Raw genomic sequence first — 15,565 nt, 5'->3', positions numbered from 1 at the left:
GAACGAAGGAAAAAAAAACGCTGACCGCTGCTTCTTCACATTTTAGTTTAGACTCTGGGGACAGAACACGGACAGTAGAGGACTTGGTTCTGATGGTTCTGAGAACTGTAGCAATATGAATATGATCCACATTTCTTTAGTGAGGCCTCGTTGAGCAGCAGAGTTCTGATCAGCTGATCGATTCGTTACCTGTAAAGACACCGTTACAGTAGCAGAGTTCTGATCAACTGATGGATTCGTTACCTGTAAAGACACCGTTACAGTTACAGTTACAGTAGTCAAGTCGACGAGCCCCAAACTTCGCACCGCATTTCGAGCATAGATCTGCTATTAACCCATTCTGACCTGAGATCAGATTCATAACGAGGTTTCCACTGGACACACACTGGTCTGATGAACCCATTCTGACCTGAGATCAGATTATAAAAATGTCAGTCGTTCTTCGATTTTTCAAAAAATAGCAGACCTACAAGCTCGTAGCGCGCCACTCGGTGGCGCGCTATGAGCTTGTAGATCTGCTATTTTTCAATAGCTAAAGCATAACATGATGCTACAACACCAAAACGGGTTCCCGTTCAGAATGGGTTAACCCATTTTGACCTGAGATCAGATTCTAAAAAATGACAGTTTTCTGAAAAAGCTATGTTTCTATGTCAGTCGTTCTTCTATTTTTCTAAAATAGCAGACCTATACAAGCTTGTAGGTCTGCTATTTTTCAATAGCTAAAGCATAACATAATAAACACCAAAAGGGTGTTAGCATACTGCAGTATGATCAAGTAGTAAGTAGGGCATTCATTCACCAAGAAAACACCAAATATTGAAGAGATGGGATGTTTCTGCCGACAGCAACGATATAGACATGCAAGACACAAAATAGTTGCTGTACTTTGAGTAGTATTCAATATTAATCATGTTTAGTATAACTGGGCCAGAAGATCCCAAAGGTCAAATCCAAAACGACATCTCTATAAAAGGCACAGCCAGCATGAGGGAACAGGGATGGGAAGTCTGAACTTGGTGTACCTTTCTGTTTCCTTCATTTGAGATAGTCACGTACGTGGGGTCATACCTATGTTCCCTCAGCCCTATGTTCCCTCAGAAGGAGCATTGGTCCGAGGTGCGCTGGGGGTCGGGAGAGGGTGGGTGGTTAGGTTTAGGTGTCTGCCCCGGGGGAGGTTAGGGTGAGGGTTTGAGGTAGGTTGTCGATCGGACCGTCTGCATATTGACGCGGACCTGAGGGAACATAGGGCTGAGGGAACATAGGTACGGTCCCACGTACGTTAGTGTCATTGTAACATTATCATTCATGAACTCTCTCTCTCTCTCTCTCTCTCTCTCTCTCACACGCATGCTAGTCATGTCCAGATCCATCTTTTTTATCCCTGTGATAATGGGTGAGAGACCTTAGTCAGAGAGACAAGGAGAGAGAGAGAGAGAGAGAGAGAGAGAGCAAGCAAACGAAATGAGAGAGGGAGAGTGAAATTATGTTATGAAGAGAGTTTTGTGACTTTAGAATTATCTTTTTGACAACAACTAAATACAACTTTAGCATGCTCTATACTTATTTGGAAAAACAGCCTTCAAGTCGCTCGATGGAGGAGAAATGTGTCAGGCCCAGAGCTCCTGGGACTGTGGCCTGCTATGGTCATCAGTCCATTTTTGTTTCAGAACTTTGTAAAATAAATGTGTAAAGACAGTCGGCAACCTTTTTTGCCATATTTTCATGATTTCAGAGTGCCATATCAACATTATGTTTAATTTTGAAACGACATCAAAATATAATATTTCCAACTGCAGAGGCTATACAAATACAACCTTTATTTTCTTTCTTCTTTAGATATATTTTCTCCCAGACTTGATCTCCCCATGCAGTCAGAGTTAGGAGTTTGAATGAATGTAGAATTATGCGCAGAATGCAATTTCTATATGGGGGACTTAATTTAATTTTACATGAAAACCTCTCCCTCTCTCACTTATGCCAGTGTGCCAATGATCACCCTCCCCTGTGCCAATGATCACCCTCCCCTGTGCCAACGTACAGTAGGCACCCTCCCCCGTGCCTGGCTTACCGTACCTACCCCTGGCGTGTAGCGTACAGTATAGGCTACAGTTATAACTCTAGTACATGAAAAACATCTACCGACAGACAGCAGCTGTCACACAGCACTTGATGCTGACGCTGTTCCTGCACAAGTTAAACTCTGATTCTGCAATGCTGGCATCATGCTGCGCAAAGAATCACCATCATCTTTATTGTCACATCACAGGTTTACACGCACAGGTGTAAAGAAGTGGGTGGTGTGTGTGTGTGTGTGTGTGTGTGTGTGTGTGTGTGTGTGTGTGTGTGTGTGTGTGTGTGTGTGTGTGTGTGTGTGTGTGTGTGTGTGTGTGTGTGTGTGTGTGTGTGTGTGTGTGTGTGTGTGTGTGTGTGTGTGTGTGTGTGTGTGTGTGTGTGTGTGTGTGTGCGTGTGCGTGCATGTACTGCATAATTTTTTTGTTTTCCACGAGAGGAGAGAGGATAGAGTCAGAGTGAGAGCAGAGGATGAAGGAGAAGGAAACGCGGTACAGTCAGGTTGGGTACAGACAGACAGGTTGGGTACAGACAGACAGGTACGGGTACAGACAGACAGGTTGGGTTGGCACTAATGTAAAAACACACATAGAGGCTTTGTTTGGTTCTGGGTAAAACAAACAAAAGAAGCCACATCAGCATCAATGGAGTCTCTTATTCACCACATATTGTCATCCCTGTGTTGTACAGTGTGTTGTACAGTGTGAATAACATCCCTGTGTTGTACAGTGTGAATCTAGCAGTGCGCCTCAGTTCATATTGTCATCCCTGTGTTGTACAGTGTGAATCTAGCAGTGCGCCTCAGTTCATATTGTCATCCCTGTGTTGTACAGTGTGAATCTAGCAGTGCGCCTCAGTTCATATTGTCATCCCTGTGTTGTACAGTGTGAATCTAGCAGTGCGCCTCAGTTCATATTGTCATCCCTGTGTTGTACAGTGTGAATCTAGCAGTGCGCCTCAGTTCATATTGTCATCCCTGTGTTGTACAGTGTGAATCTAGCAGTGCGCCTCAGTTCATACTGTCATCCCTGTGTTGTACAGTGTGAATCTAGCAGTGCGCCTCAGTTCATACTGTCATCCCTGTGTTGTACAGTGTGAATCTAGCAGTGCGCCTCAGTTCATATTGTCATCCCTGTGTTGTACAGTGTGAATCTAGCAGTGCGCCTCAGTTCATACTGTCATCCCTGTGTTGTACAGTGTGAATCTAGCAGTGCGCCTCAGTTCATATTGTCATCCCTGTGTTGTACAGTGTGAATCTAGCAGTGCGCCTCAGTTCAATTTGGTTAGATCCAGGCGAGCGTCGCTCAAATTTCATTGGCTATCGCCCACTATCGCCCGGCGACGTCGCCCAAAAAATGAATTATTTTTATCTTTTCGGCCCGACGTTCCTCCGTCCACTTTTCGACCATCGCCTGTTCGCCTGCTATCGCCAGTAGTCGCCGGGTCCCGTTGACAAATAATGCACTTCCTGGAAAATCCGTCTGGCTGTCACCCGCTGTTAAAACGTACTGTTAGAGTGCCAAACCCGCGATATCGCGGGTTATAATCTTTAACCCTATAGGATGCCAAACCCGCGATATCGCAGGTTTATATCAGCTTTATATCATATCAACCGGCTAACGCTAAAAACACAAACCTGTAATCCTGTCCAGGTTGCAACGCCTTCGTCACTCCCAACACAAGGACGAGTGTGCAATTGAATTGAATTGAATTGCATGCAATGCATGCCATTGGAATCCATTCAAAGTAGTTTCTTTGTCGGCTGTTTTCTCTGTAAAATGCTACAAAGTTCTTGTTTTTGTCCAATCCATCCGAGGTTGGCATGTGAATTGGTCGCATCGTGCCCGACATTTTACATTTTTCTGGCGAAAGCTAAATATGGTCGGCCCCTGCTAAGACTGCATGCTGCTGTGTGACCCATATGAGGAGGGTCTAAAAACACTGACTTGCCCTGGCACTGCACTACTAGGAATTAACCACTAGATGGCAATCTAAGTGTTCCTCCATTTTATACTTATACAATATATATAGAAAATAGCAGATCTGCAAGCTCACAATGTGTTGCATCGCAACACATTGTGAACTTGTACCGTCGATTGTCTCTTCGAAGAAGTTTGGCAATTTCTTCAATCTTAACAATTGTAATACCTTGACTTTGGTATACTGTATAGGCTACTGTAAGTGTATTTTCATGCCAATATTCTTTGTACACTTTTACTTAAACAGCTTGTGGTAGTGCTCTATTCTTCAGTAAAAGGCCTTTCTAAGTATTTCTTCGTCCCAGTGAGCCTGTTGTGGGCGCCTCTCCCTCCCACAGTAATAACAGTAATGCACTCACTGACTCAGCACCCAGGAGCTCTGCAGTAACCACTGGCTTGGCCGCTCCACTGGCTGTCTGGCCCGTCAATCACTGCCTCTGGCTCCCTGTCCACGCACGCAACACACGCATGCATGCACACACCGTCGCACACACGCACGCACGCACACACGCACGCATGCACACACAGTCGCACACACGCACACGGATACCCAACTGTAACTTTTGAAAATACTCGACAAGATATCAGCAGTAGCCTGTAGTTCTTCTAGGCATTCAGCAGATGCTCTTATCCAGCAATGTGATCATAGAACGCAGAGAGGACAGCCTTGAGGAACGTAAACAATGAACCTAGCATCAGTCTAAAATAATGATAAGATAACTATCGAAATAACAACGTGTACATGAAATGATGGCCAACATCTGAATACACTGACTGTGTTGAGTCTTCTGTTTAGGGAATGACAGCACAGCCAGTTATTGACATGCATGGTCACATGACCCGCGGAGAAAAGGAGGTGGCAAAACCGTGTAGGGAAGTGTTTGTACACTATGCATGCATGTGTGCGTGCGTGCGTGGTGGTGGTGGTGGTGCGTGCGTGGTGATCAGGGCTCCTGTCTGCTGTTGGATTTATGGTGATAAGTGTGGTGGTGAGCAGGCTGTCGGAGGGAGGCTGCAGCATGGTGATAGTGTGGTGGTGAGGGAGGCTGTCGGAGGGAGGCTGCAGCATGGTGATAGTGTGGTGGTGAGCAGGCTGCCGGAGGGAGGCTGCAGCATGGTGATAGTGTGGAGGGAGGCTGCAGCATGGTGATAGTGTGGAGGGAGGCTGCAGCATGGTGATAGTGTGGTGGTGAGGGAGGCTGTCGGAGGGAGGCTGCAGCATGGTGATAGTGTGGTGGTGAGCAGGCTGCCGGAGGGAGGCTGCAGCATGGTGATAGTGTGGAGGGAGGCTGCAGCATGGTGATAGTGTGGTGGTGAGGGAGGCTGTCGGAGGGAGGCTGCAGCATGGTGATAGTGTGGTGGTGAGGGAGGCTGTCGGAGGGAGGCTGCAGCATGGTGATAGTGTGGAGGGAGGCTGCAGCATGGTGATAGTGTGGTGGTGAGCTTGCTGTTGGAGGGAGGCTGCAGCATGGTGATAGTGTGGTGGTGAGCAGGCTGTCGGAGGGAGGCTGCAGCATGGTGATAGTGTGGTGGTGAGGAGGCTGTCGGAGGGAGGCTGCAGCATGGTGATAGTGTGGTGGTGAGCAGGCTGTCGGAGGGAGGCTGCAGCAGTGTGATAGTGTGGAGGGAGGCTGCAGCAGTGTGATAGTGTGGAGGGAGGCTGCAGCAGTGTGATAGTGTGGTGGTGAGCTGCAGCAGTGTGATAGTGTGGTGGTGAGCTGCAGCAGTGTGATAGTGTGGAGGGAGGCTGCAGCAGTGTGATAGTGTGGAGGGAGGCTGCAGCAGTGTGATAGTGTGGTGGTGAGCTGCAGCAGTGTGATAGTGTGGTGGTGAGCTGCAGCAGTGTGATACAATTTACAATTTACAATTTAGGCATTTAGCAGACGCTCTTAATCCAGAGCGACTTACATTAAGCAAGAACAAAAGCATGGGAATACATCACATAAAGACATTTATCATGAAACATGCGTAGCTAAGAAAGTAACAGTGGAATATCTATAATGAAACTATACATATAAGCTATACATCTATACTACTATGCTACACATATGTACTATGACGTGCTATGACTACTAGAATTGCTATCTAAGGGGGTGGGGTAAGTGCTATGGGCCATAGCACTTACCCCACCCCCTTAGATAGCAATTGATAGTGTGGTGGTGAGGAGGCTGTCGGAGGGAGGCTGCAGCATGGTGATAGTGTGGAGGGAGGCTGCAGCATGGTGATAGTGTGGTGGTGAGCAGGCTGTCGGAGGGAGGCTGCAGCATGGTGATAGTGTGGTGGTGAGCAGGCTGTCGGAGGGAGGCTGCAGCATGGTGATAGTGTGGAGGGAGGCTGCAGCATGGTGATAGTGTGGTGGTGAGCAGGCTGTCGGAGGGAGGCTGCAGCATGGTGATAGTGTGGTGGTGAGCAGGCTGTCGGAGGGAGGCTGCAGCATGGTGATAGTGTGGAGGGAGGCTGCAGCATGGTGATAGTGTGGTGGTGAGCAGGCTGTCGGAGGGAGGCTGCAGCATGGTGATAGTGTGGTGGTGAGCAGGCTGTCGGAGGGAGGCTGCAGCATGGTGATAGTGTGGAGGGAGGCTGCAGCATGGTGATAGTGTGGAGGGAGGCTGCAGCATGGTGATAGTGTGGAGGGAGGCTGCAGCATGGTGATAGTGTGGAGGGAGGCTGCAGCATGGTGATAGTGTGGTGGTGAGGAGGGAGGCTGCAGCATGGTGATAGTGTGGAGGGAGGCTGCAGCATGGTGATAGTGTGGTGGTGAGCAGGCTGTCGGAGGGAGGCTGCAGCATGGTGATAGTGTGGTGGTGAGCAGGCTGTCGGAGGGAGGCTGCAGCATGGTGATAGTGTGGTGGTGAGGGAGGCTGCAGCATGGTGATAGTGTGGTGGTGAGGAGGGAGGCTGCAGCATGGTGATAGTGTGGTGGTGAGCAGGCTGTCGGAGGGAGGCTGCAGCATGGTGATAGTGTGGTGGTGTAACGTAACGCCCGGGATTCGAACCCACGCAGGCCTCCCGTGCAGAGGCGCAAAGGGAAAGGAACACTAAAGCCAAACATCTCAGCCACTTCACCTATAGAGGGGCTATAGTGGGGCTGAGGGAGATGTCGGCCTTTTGGTCTTGAGGCGTCAATTTACTGCATGCGATCGCTTGACTTCGCTTGGCTACGTGTTGTTCAATAGCTCTATATTGTGATAGTACTCATTGCTATAGTGTCTCTCCAGCTCTTTATTAAACTGAAAATGCATTTTCAGGGTCGGGATACCAATTTTATCCAATCGGGATAGAGAACTCACAGGATACGGACTAAACTAAATGTGGAATTTGTGGATGTTGGACATTAGCAGACGGATTTGGAACCAGAACACGATATACAATTTAAGCTGATAAATGGGTACTCTCTCCGGATTTACTATAGAATTTTGCTACCCACCTCAAAAATCTATTTTATTTTTTCTTGAATGGCTGGAGAAACGAGGAGACCCCGGGCCGTCACTGAACAAACACTCACGTCTAGTCTATAAACAAAAATCATCCTACCGTTTTTTATATCATGAAAAATATATTTTGAAATAATGTATTAGGCTAGTATTCTTGCACCAGCCCCACCATTACATTACTAATGTCCTGCAGCCCCTAGAGGCAGCTGGTGCACCCCTGGGGGTCCACGCACCACCGTTTGTGAATCCCTTCTGTAATCGATCAACAGCATGCCGTCTCTGTGTTGGTACAAATTATGTCGTTGTGCGTTTAGCCAGGTCTATTTGAAATGATATGAACCAGTACAGTTTTCTGTGATATTTTCAGTATATTCGTCTGTATAGAATAAATAAATATACCTTAAAATGTTTGATTTGACAAGTTGACAGAAGAGCATTTGTTTGAGAGAAATCTACAGCTTGTTTTTTGTATTGAACTCACAGAACCCCCAAAAACCTTTTCAGACTAAAGTGTATGACCCGACCACATTCTGACTGAAACTCCAAACGTTTTTTCTCCTCTTCAACGATATCCAAGGCTACTGTATGTGTATGAGACGTTCCTCCATCACTCACCTCATCTCAGCGTGATCAATATTAATGAACAATGCCTCACAGGTGTCCTGTTACGTTTTGATAGATGGTATACGCATTATATAATATCATCACTGTCGGAGTAGGAAACCTTGTATGTCCAAAAACCGTTTAACTTTTCAGGAAATTGGGAGAACCAGAGCTTTTAAAAACGTATCAATATCAAATCTACGCGTTGCGTGTCGAAGTAGAAAAACAAAAAACATGAAAATGCAAGGTTTCTGCCCCGACATGGATGATACATTGGGGTGCATACTTAGTTTAGACTAGTCATTGGTTAGACATGGGTTAAGGTCAGGTTTAGGTGTGCTGCCCCGTGGGAGGTTAGGGTGAGGGTTTGAGAGTCTTTGAGTCTAACCAATGACTAGTCTAAACCAAAAACTGTCTAAACTAAGTACTGCACCCGATACATTCCATTACAGACCCATCATAGGTCATGTAAGACAAATCATCTTGTCTCCACAACAACCTCTGACTTTCTCCTTTCTCTCTCCCCTCATCAGGTTATGTGGGTATGCAACTTGTGCCGAAAACAACAAGAAATCCTCACCAAATCGGGAGCGTGGTTCTACGGGCCGGGCCAGTTTGAGGGTGGGCCGCAGGGGAAGAAGGCCAAACTGCAGGACCACCCGTCCCTGTACCCCTACCAGGGACCCCCGGGGGGCGACCTGACCCCGGCGCCCGACCGAAGCAGACCCCACGGCGGCCGGCTGCTGCCCCGGCAAGCGTCCCTCGACAACGGGAGGTACTCGGGGCCAGACAGGTCAGTTCTAAACCACTTAGGCCCTCAGGGCTGTCAACCTCGTATACTGTATATATGCCCTTTATACAGTAGAATGTGGCTGGATTTTACACACACTGTTTAACCCATTTTGGGCGGGAACACCCTTTTGGTGTTAGCATTATGTTATGCTTTAGCTATCGAGAAATAGCAGATCTACAAGCTCATAGCGCGCCACCGAGTGGCGCGCTACGAGCTTGAAGGTCTGCTATTTTTGAAAATTCGAAGAACGACTGACACTGAAATTGAAATTGTGTGAAAACAGCCTTGAGAGGCTGTCGATGCGTTTCTAGACCACACCTACTAGATCATTCCCAAATGAATGACCTCTACAAGCATACCATGCTTCACATTGTGGCGCATTGTGAGATTGTAGATCTACTATTTTCGCTACAGGTTTAAAAATGTAAGCCCTACATCAGTGTTTCCCAACCTGAGGAGGTAGTCAAACATGTTGCATCCATACTTTAGCCAGTCATTATGGTCAAAAATATGTGTATTCAACAAAAGATATATGAAACAACAGATCTACAATCTCACAGCGTGAGAGTGTATAGAGATATGCTATATTTATGTATTATTTTGAAGCTTTTTGAAAAAGGTTTTGAATATGATGGCCAGGTTGAAAATGGTCAACGTGCATTCTGTGTGCACTCGTGCATGGTTGTGTGTGTGTGTGTGTGTGTGTGTGTGTGTGTGTGTGTGTGTGTGTGTGTGGACGTTGTGCGTCCTCATCGGCCTCGTTGAGCTCTTGGAAGCTGCTGCTATTCTTTTATAATTGCTTTCTGTGAGAACAGCTTATATAAATGGCAGGGGTGTCGTCTTTTGGAATGAGCGTTTCACCAAATGTAGGGGGGGGGATTGTTTTTTTGAGTGGTGCAACCACTCCTACAATCAGCAATGTCCATGTACCTACCTGTGTACCTGTGTCTATGAGCCTCAGTGGTGTGCGCATGCGTGCGCGTGCACCTGCGCGTGCACCAGTGGTGTGCGCACGCACCCGCGCCCGTGTGTGTGCGTGCACCAGTGGTGTGCGCACGCACCCGCGCCCGTGTGTGTGTGTGTGTGTGTGTGTGTGCGTGCACCCCCGTAGTGGCAACACAATCGAAAAAGTCCAAAAGTTTCGCAAAAGTCCCAACTTTCTCCTGTCATAGTGGTATGTGGATCGACTGGTAGTCGTCGCTAAACCACGCGACAATCATTATTATGCATCTTCAACAACACTGGGATTATTTATGGACCTGCAGCAGTATTATGTGAGTAATTACTTTTATCTATGTTGGACGTTTGTGTTGCTGCATCATGAGCTTGGAGATCTGCTATTAAAAAAGCTCAGAATACGACCCGAGTAAAAATTTAAATTGTCTTTGATGAGACCATCGGCACGCGCAAAGTCAAAATCAAGTTTTCTTTCGTCTAAAATATAAATATCACGTGCGCAAATGTTTTGGAATGCATCATCGCGAGGACACGCACGGCACAACACAACACAGCATGGACCTGTGCAAAGTATCTGTCGTCTGCCCGTGCAAGGCACCGCCACAAATAATTCGATCGAATACTAAATAATTTGCAGACATAATTAAGGAGGAGACGCAGGGCACAACACAACACAGCATGGACCTGTGCAAAGTATCTGTCGTCTGCCCGTGCAAAGCACCCCCCCCCGATGACGTTATGCTGTAGTCTCCAAGGGGGAGAGATAAGCTAACGTTAGCATGAAGAGAGAAGCTAACGGTTATCTATGTTGGACGTTTGTGTTGCTGCATCATGAGCAGAATACGACAGAGTAAAAAATAAAATTGTCTTTGATGAGACCATCGGCACGCGCAACAACACAACAAAGCATGGACTGTGCAAAGTATCTGTCGTCTCGTCTGCCTGTGCAAAGCACCAGCTACAGGCTAACATTACACTGTAGTCTCCATACAGGGTGTTTACTTATGATGACCATAAGATAACTGAAGCTACATGAATACATAATAATAATACAACTTTATGCCATTGTTGGTTTAAGTTAATTTGTTTGATCCAGGGATAGCCAGTAGCTCTCTGCTTCAAAACACAAGTTCATGTTTCAGCTTTATTATATTATATATAATATATATATATATATAATATAATGAAGCTGAAACATGAACTTATATATATATATATATATATATATATATATATATATATGTATATAAGCTTTTTGGTATGTGAGTGATGCAGCACTTTACTTTGGTTTGGAGTTGAATTAAAATAAAACTCTAAAGTATTCAACCAGTGTGTGGACATTCTATTCAAAGTTTTCAAATGTTTAGCTGTACTGGCATACACTGTTATGTGTACTTGAACCATTCGTTATTTAAAAGATGGTATTTCAGGCAAATATTGAAGTTATTAAAAAATAAGCCTATCCATCATTGCTGTAGGAAAAAAACCTTGCTACCCATCCTTCCCACGCAAATAAAATAAAATAAATTCCTTGCTACGTCAGTATATTCTCCATTGTATGATTTGAGCATACTCAGCCCAAAAAAGCTGTAGGCATACACTGTTATGTGTACTTGAACCATTCATTATTTAAAAGATGGTATTTCAGGCAAATATTGCAGTTATTAAAAAAGAAGCCTATCCATCATGTGTGCATTTATGGACCTGCAGCAGTATTATGCACCACTCAGTTCACACGGGTGTGATTTTTTACTTTATTGCCATTGTTTAGATTTAAATAAATTGTTTACCTGGTAAACTGCATCTCAGAAGTATATAAAAGCTGCCTAGCTTGCGGTTTTCACCTGGCTGCATGGCTTTTAGCGTTGAGGTTTTGGCAGGGCGTTTTTGGCAAGTGTAAAAGCGATGGCTCCCATCAGCGAGTCAAGGCCCCTGTCTTTAGAGGCCGGCACATGGACCCCCAGGGGCCCTCAGGGGCCCATAACGGACACAGACGCTGATTTGTACCTGGCACTAGCTCAGCAATTCTATAACAGACACGCACGCACACAAACTTGCAGACACACACACACACACACACATCTCAAGTATGTATTTTATTATGAAAAAAAAACAGTGTGACTGTGAAGTAAGTGATGCATTTGATGAGTATATTTATGTGTGTGTGTGTGTGTGTGTGTGTGTGTGTGTGTGTGTGTGTGTGTGTGTGTGTGTGTGTGCGTGTGTGCGTGTGTGCGTGTGCGTGTGTGCGTGTGCGTGCGTGCGTGCGTGTCTCGTGGTAAGGAGTTGGTTTATGTATTTCTCACTATTATACGACAACTACTGCTAATTAAAGATCGAAACAGCAGGCTGCTGCTATAGCGTGCCTCGCGCGTGCGTGCATCCTGAGCGCGTGTGTGTGTGTGTGCATGGGTACTTACACGTGCGCTGTGCGGGCCAGTGTGTTTGTGTGCATGGGTACTTACACGTGCGCTGTGCGGGCCAGTGTGTGCGACTGTGCGTGCGTTTCTTTTAAAGAGTCACGTGTGATCGCCTCGCTGATTGCATCTCCCTGTGCTGTGCTGTTTGTGTTGTAATCAGTATGCTGGTGACATACATAAATACATACTGTACATACAGCACACACACACACACACACACAGTCACTTGTACTGTATAGAGCGTCGCAGCCCCACCCCCGACGACAGTCCCGGAAGAGAATTTCCCATATATTTTTCCCATAGACGTTTCAAAAAGTATTTACCGTATATGTAAAGACATTTTAAGCCTCGGACAAAGCCAACTCTTGTTGTGACAAATCATGACAATGAACACAATGTTTTGGGCCGATCAAATAATTAGAATTAGAAGAAATAAAGGACTAGGCGGGCCCAAATATTTTTGTCCAACTACTGTACACCTGTCCTCCTGCACTCAACGACGCACCATGTTGCAACTCCAGCTCTTCTTCGGTGTCTTTCTGTTAAAATGTGTCTGAGTCAAGAACAACACCCCATGCTGTGTTCAGCACGTTGCTAAATGCCCTCCTCTTCACCTCACAGAGACGTTGCATCTGATGCTCAGTGATCACACATACATGCTGTGCTTGTGAATCTCTCTTACAGTCGACCAGTTATATCTTAAAACTGCTGTCAAGTCGTGTGGTTGCATTTATGTCCACATGGGGGTGCATTTCTCTATCCCTCCACAGAGAGAGAGAGAGAGAGAGAGAGAGAGAGAGAGAGACAGACAGACAGACATAATAATTAGCTACATGCTCTCAGTTAAATCTGTCCCCACAGCAGAAATCTAGGCAGCATGCCATTTCAGAAAGGAGAAAAATAAATGTTTCCTTGTCATGCATCCTTGTTCAATCCTTTACACATGTGAGATAACTCGACATGGTCTCATGCCACAGTGAGCCACCTTAACCCCGTTTGGGCGGGAACCCCTTTTGGTGTTATAGCATTATGTTATGCTTTAGGCTATTGAAAAATAGCAGATCTACAAGCTCGTAGCACGCCACCGAGTGGCGCGCTACGAGCTTGTAGGTCTGCTATTTTTGAAAAATCAAAGAACGACTGACATTATAGAAACATAGCTTTTTCAGAAAACTGTCAGGATGTAGAATCCTGACAGAATCTGATCTCAGGTCAGAATGGGTTAAGACTAAATCAATGTATTAGAAGCAGGCCTCTATCAGTGGTGAAAAACTAAGTGCATTTACCGTCCTACATTTACTACGTACTACCTTATCTTTATCCCATTTAGGGCCTGACGTCGAAATAAAAATAAAAAAGTCTTCGGGGGAAAGAATATATATTAAAAGATTTGTGCTGCATTTTCACAACTTTTCAAAAATAGCAGACATACAAGCTCGTAGCGCGCCACAGAGTGGAACTGAGCTTGTGTGTTCTGTCCGTCATGACAATTTTGTTCCAGCTTATAGCAATGGAGAGCATATCTTTGAGCCATATCGTTTGAAACATGTTGAAGTTGGAGACTTCCAGTTTATCAGTATACATGTTTTGCACTCCACTACAATTGTTGACAGCTTTACCTGTATGCGTTGCCAGACTATTGCCTCCTGCAATTTTCAAATGCTTCCGTCATACAGTCTGGAGCAACGGAAGCTCTATCATGAGTAAACAAATAATGCGGAAGTGGAGACTCCTCCCCACTTCCGTTTCGTCTTTACAGTCATGCAAATTGACCCTAATATAAACCTAACCCCTATAGAGCGTCGCAGTCCCGCCCCCTCGAGAGACCCGGGAAAATAAATCGCTGTTCATTTTCCTCATAGACTTTTCAGAAAGTATTTATTTAAAGACGTTTACGCCGCGGACAAAGCCAACTCTTGTCGTAAAACAAATCATGACAATAAACACAATGTTTTGGGCCAAACAAATAATTAGAAAGTAGAAATAAACGGCACTTTTTTTGTTGTTTTTCTTCTTATAAATTATTTGATCGGCCGGCCCAAAACATTGTGTTCATTGTCATGATTTGTCACGATCCGAGTTGGCTTTGTCCGCGGCGTAACCGTCTTTAAATAAATACTTTAGGAAAAGCCTATGGAGAAAATGAATGGAGAACCATTTCCTGGGCCACTCGTTGTTCTGAAAGGGGGAGGGACTGCGACGCTCTATAAGCATATAGCTTTTTGCTTAGCAGAAAAGGAAATAAAAACATGTAATGTAAAGATATTTTTAAATATATTTTTGTGAAAGGAAATAGCAGCTTCCTTACTCAGATTTCGGGAGGTGCCGTTCCAGACTCTATATACTGTAGCATTCGAAGATTGTGGAATAGTTGTCTGGCTACTCAAGGGGAAAAAAGCAATTCTCCTGAATGCTGCCTTCCAGTATATGGCATGGAAAGGAGTGGCATTTGCATTTCTTTCACCATGTAGTAAATGACAAATGCTGCATTTGTGTGGTCTGGAAAGGGCAGTTGTTTTACAGACGGGTAAAAGGGCAGGCGGGGCGGACGGAAGCCCCCTTTGATGTCTATGCGTGTGCACGTGTCTGAAACTGAAACAGCAGCGCAGCTCTCTGTAAAGGTAAATGATCAAGGTCACATGGGCAGCAATGCATGAAGGAAGGGGAGCTTTTCCCTCTGTGGAGAGACTGTGATATCGTTGCTGTCAGGCAGAAACCTCTTATATACAATCTGCTACTTTTGGATTTCCTGAAAAGGTAACAGTTTTTTTGGACATATGAGGTTTGGGTCCACGCGACCGAGATGATATCAGGTAACTGCTAACCGGGTCAGTCCCTGCAAGCAGAACCACATATAGACACGTACTGTATGGTCCTGCCTTAGTGGCCCGGCCTGCACACTCACTGCTGGATAAAAAGGGAATTCTGGACTATTTGTTTATGGATTAACCCATTTTGACCTGAGATCAGATTCTAAAAATGTCCTCTACATCCTGACAGTTTTCTGAAAAAGCTATGTTTCTATGTCAGTCGTTCTTCTTCGATTTTTCAAAAATAGCAGACCTATACAAGCTCGTAGCGCGCCACTCGGTGGGGGCGCTATGAGCTTGTATAGATCTGCTATTTTTCAATAGCTAAAGCATAACATAATGGGTTAAAGTAGTGGTTCTCAATCCTCTTTCATGTTAACCCATTCTGACCGGGCACCCATTTTGGTGTTGGCATCATGTTATGCTTTAGCTATTGAAAAATAGCAGATCTTGTAGGTCTGCTATTTTTTGAAAAATCGAAGAACGATTGACATTT

General features: G+C 45.5%; 1 protein-coding gene across 1 annotated transcript in view; it reads left to right on the top strand.

Moving 5' to 3' along the window:
• LOC308318956 (regulating synaptic membrane exocytosis protein 2-like) overlaps nt 1-15,565 on the top strand; it is a gene marked incomplete at both ends in the record, with an annotated part of 267,580 nt that overhangs the window by 73,201 nt on the left and 178,814 nt on the right. The window contains 1 exon segment of the mRNA XM_080768695.1: nt 8,623-8,882. Within this exon segment, the coding sequence (XP_080624821.1) occupies nt 8,623-8,882 (260 nt within the window).

The sequence above is a fragment of the Protomyctophum bolini genome (genome assembly GCF_963924005.1).
Source record: "Protomyctophum bolini genome assembly, chromosome: 7".
NCBI classification, from domain to species: Eukaryota; Metazoa; Chordata; class Actinopteri; order Myctophiformes; family Myctophidae; genus Protomyctophum; species Protomyctophum bolini.
The sequence above is the reverse complement of the archived record's forward strand: the minus strand, read 5'-3'. Positions and strand labels throughout refer to the sequence as shown.